General features: G+C 29.2%; 1 protein-coding gene across 1 annotated transcript; it reads left to right on the plus strand.

Annotated features, from left to right (window-relative positions):
• Nucleotides 1-921: 921 nt before the first annotated feature.
• On the plus strand, nucleotides 922-2,444 carry LOC112454589 (KIF1-binding protein homolog; the record flags this gene model as incomplete). The annotated part of the gene is made up of 2 exons (XM_025016083.1): nucleotides 922-1,012; nucleotides 1,094-2,444. Coding segments are annotated over exons 1-2 (1,406 nt in total), but the record flags the coding sequence as incomplete, so codon positions are not given.
• Nucleotides 2,445-4,188: the final 1,744 nt, after the last annotated feature.

Raw genomic sequence — 4,188 nt, forward strand, 5'->3', positions numbered from 1 at the left:
CCAGGGCACTTAAAACCTATGTCTGGACAACTTTATCATTTTGGTTTTTAAATAACTATAACGCAAATTAAAATCAAAGATAAAAATATAATACAAAAAAAAGATTTGTATCTTTGATTCTTTGATTTTATTTCGCGTTATAACTTATTTAAATAAAATAATAAAAATGTCCAGACATAAATACGTGTCCCAGCATTGCTATATTTATCTTAAGTATTTTACGCGCAGACTTACGCGTAACAAAGAACGTAGGATTAAGAAAATAAATATATTAAATTAAATAGTTAAATTTAATAGTGTTATACTGTATCCATGTGTAGAAAGATATTATCGAGACTCGATATCTGCAGGCAACTTCATTGTGCGACGTCATTGGCCACGCAGATATTGAACAATCTGATTGGTCGAAAACTTTAAACATTTATCATTTGTAGTATTTATCATTATGTAACACATAAAAATTAAAACAATCGAGATGTTTGGTTATAAAAATTTTCATTTGTAGATGTGTTTCGAGAATTCGCCATTTAACATAAAACTTGCGTAATTTTTGTTTTAATATTAACACAAAGTTAAATTGTTAGATTTTATAATAAAAAATATGTTTATTCCAACGAGCTCTTTTGAAAAACCATACTCGACAAATAAATAAATAAATTTGACATCTTGGGTCATTGGGTGAGATCTTACGCCTCTTTCGGAAAACTTGTCTATGCTCAACGTCACAATTCGATATCCTATAGGAGAACGCGCTAGAGACCCTACATAAAGAGAAATTTTATTCCTATAAAATATACATTTTCATTGGATATCGGAAGTGTAAACTAATTTTGTGTATAGCACGTGTATGTGGAAATCCCCCATCCAGGATCAAAGAACGTTTGATAAATTTGCAAGTCAGAATACAAGTTTATAAATTTATACTAAAAATTTTCTTTATATTAATATTGAGCAATAATGTTCGCGTACTTCAAACAAGTAATGGAAGAAAAACTCGCAATTCTTCAACTCGGTAACGCATACAAATAATTTAGGTAAATACCTAAATGTCCATGTAATAATTTCTAACCATTAATTCTCATTGTTTATACAGAGACGGTACCGGCCGAATCCGCTACAAGTATGAATATTAGTAAGAAATTTTTGGGAGTTCTACAATTGTCGTTTGAAGTAAAGTACATGGATGAAGACACTAAACTTGCTAAAAAGAGAAATAAAATAAAAGCGTTACAGGAGAGGATGAATGTGTTATATCATAATGTCGATGTTTTAAAGGACCAAAATTTTGATGATCGTGTTGCTTTAGCGACAGCTTATTACAACATTGGCTTAGAATATGTTACATCTACGGATATTGACGATTTAGAAACTGCTCTACACTGTCTTTCAAGTTGTTTGGAACTGTTAAAAGGAAAAATGTTTGACCGTAGAGCTATATTGACATCTATAGGTGCACTGAACGAATTGCATTCACTTTCTGAGAAATTTGAGAAAAAGAAAGATAATGAATTCTTGAATACAGCAATGTTATTATATCACACGTACACAAATAAGGATAATTATCCTGATCCCATCCACGTAGCAAATCTTGTTGGTATTAAAGAAAAAGAATCAAATCCTAAAATTATCTTGAACAATTTGCATCATACAACTTTACAGGACTTAGGACGTCAATATCTCACTAGGTCGCAAGATAAGCGCGAATTTGTAATATACACGCATTTATTATTAAACGACCGACTGATAGACTTGATATATGGCCATACAAAATATGACGACAAATGTTTTGATATAGCTTTAACTTTATTTGATCTGTCTAGATACTTTCTAGCAAACGATCTGTTCACTGAAGCTAAAAGTCGCATTGCTATTGGAGATTATGTAATAGATAGATTTGTTGAAAATTTGTCGGCAGAGAAAAAAGCTTCTCTTAATTTGAATAAAAGTTTTAATAATGCCTTTGCCGTTAGTGCTAGATCATGGGGTTTCTATGGAGTTTCTCTTTTACGTTTCTGGATGAAAAAATTTTCACAGAATAGAGAAAAATCTTCTGAAATACAAGATGAAATGTCAAAATTAGAGACAAAATCTAAGGAGTCAAATTTAATGATTTCTGACCTACTAGAAAAAAAATTGGAACATATAACTAAGATCACAGAAACATGTATATTGAATCTTGCTGATGCCAAATCGGTTTTCGTAAAAACTTTGAGAGAACTTGAAACAGCGAAGGAATATTTTACTGCAGACACTGACATCGAAAATTATGCGAAGATAACTCTTAAAATTTCGGATACATGCAAATATTTAGCAGGTTTTGAAGAACAAAGAGATAAGCAAATAAAACTACATAAACGGCGAGTAGAGTGTTTGGAGGATGCTCGTAAAAAATTTCGCACAACAATTGAGAATGATAGAGAATTACAAATCTACAAACGCATTTGGTACGAAGTAGTGACTTCATGTTCCACGATTATGGATTTAATGGTCGAAGAAACATATTACGACGAATTATTTGAAGAACTGTCAATGAAAGCTGATCAATATGCGAAAATAATCGCAGAAAATATCAATTTTTATTTAAATACAGTTTAGATTTTTTTTTATGTATTTAGTCCTTACTAATTGTAAGATTTCTTCATTATTTGTGACTACATTAAAAAATATTATTGCATGCATTTCTCTATCGTATGTAAGTCATATAAGAAACATAATATGTGATTAAAAAAATATCTTTCCATTAATTATCTGTATTAAATATGACTGTGAGAGGATAAATAATTCTTGAATGAATCATATTTCTTAACATTTTTATATGATAGACATACGGTAAAAATATAATTCTTACATTTATTATACTCTTATATTTTTATATTTGACAATGATTTACATTTTATAATAATTGACAATAACACACAGAATCATTTAAGATTATATATTACATGTATTATGTATGTTATATACATTATACAACAAATATATTCTTATATAGAAATATATTAATGTATATAATGTACATAATGTATATATACATTATGTAGATATATTATATACATATTAATACAGTTCTGTAAGAATATATTTATTATATAGAAATTACATAAGATTATATAAATAGTATAATTTATACATGTATATATGTATATAATCTTAAATAACATAAATTATAGAAATATATAATCTTATTTATAAACAGACAAATTGTAAAAATTATCGATGCGTAGAACTGTGTGAAAAAAATATTAAGCAAAGAATTGAAATTTTTAAGTAATTTACACTATATTTGAGTATTTAATTTACCTCTCTCAACATTCTCAAAGCGACATACATGTTTGATTCCAAAGTAAAGTACTGCTGGTAACTTGAAAATTTTGCTCTACTGATAGTGTCAAACGGATATTACGTGATTGCAACCGCTGCAACGCTCACAGCAGCTCTGGCCAGAAACCCATTATCTTACTTAAGCAATCCCTCTACAGACTACCAGAAATTATGCGAACATCACAAAACGTCAATTTTAATTAAAGTTACAAACGAGAAACAGATATTGAACGTATATATGTACAACAGAGAATATATAATTAAAACTTTCTTAAACGCATGCAAACAATCAGTCGAATATTAGTAAAGCGGATTTTTACCTACACTAACAGAAAGGGAGAGGGTGGGTCTAATAGGCCGGTTTTCGGCCCTTTCTGAATTTCATTTTAAAATATCAGAAACGTTTTATTTTTATAAAATTTAATGAAATCAGGTGATTTTAGGCTAAACGGACATGTTTTGAAGCCTATCACACAAATTAATATCATTTTTACCATCAATGCTCTTATGCTAATTACATATCTTCTTACACATTGCACTTGTGTAGTGTGTGTGCGCATCCCACTTACGCTGCCGCGTACTACCGAAACCGTTTTCTGGCTAAACTGACGTCAACGGTTGACGCCTGCAGTTAAATACAAAGTTTTTTTTTTCGATCTTCTCACGTTAAACTATATTTTCTTGTAACTCTTTTATATAACACAAATTACTTACCATCAAATAAATGTCTACAGTAACTAAAAGATAACTAAACAATTTATTTTAGAAAAATTGTGCTACATGATACATGTTGATACTAAAGAATACAAAATATTTAATTGTTTTACATCAAGATGTAACATATCACAAATCAACACACACAAATGT

Source organism: Temnothorax curvispinosus, unplaced genomic scaffold (genome assembly GCF_003070985.1).
Source record: "Temnothorax curvispinosus isolate PA1 unplaced genomic scaffold, ASM307098v1 QBEX01000507.1, whole genome shotgun sequence".
In the NCBI taxonomy this organism is placed as follows: Eukaryota; Metazoa; Arthropoda; class Insecta; order Hymenoptera; family Formicidae; genus Temnothorax; species Temnothorax curvispinosus.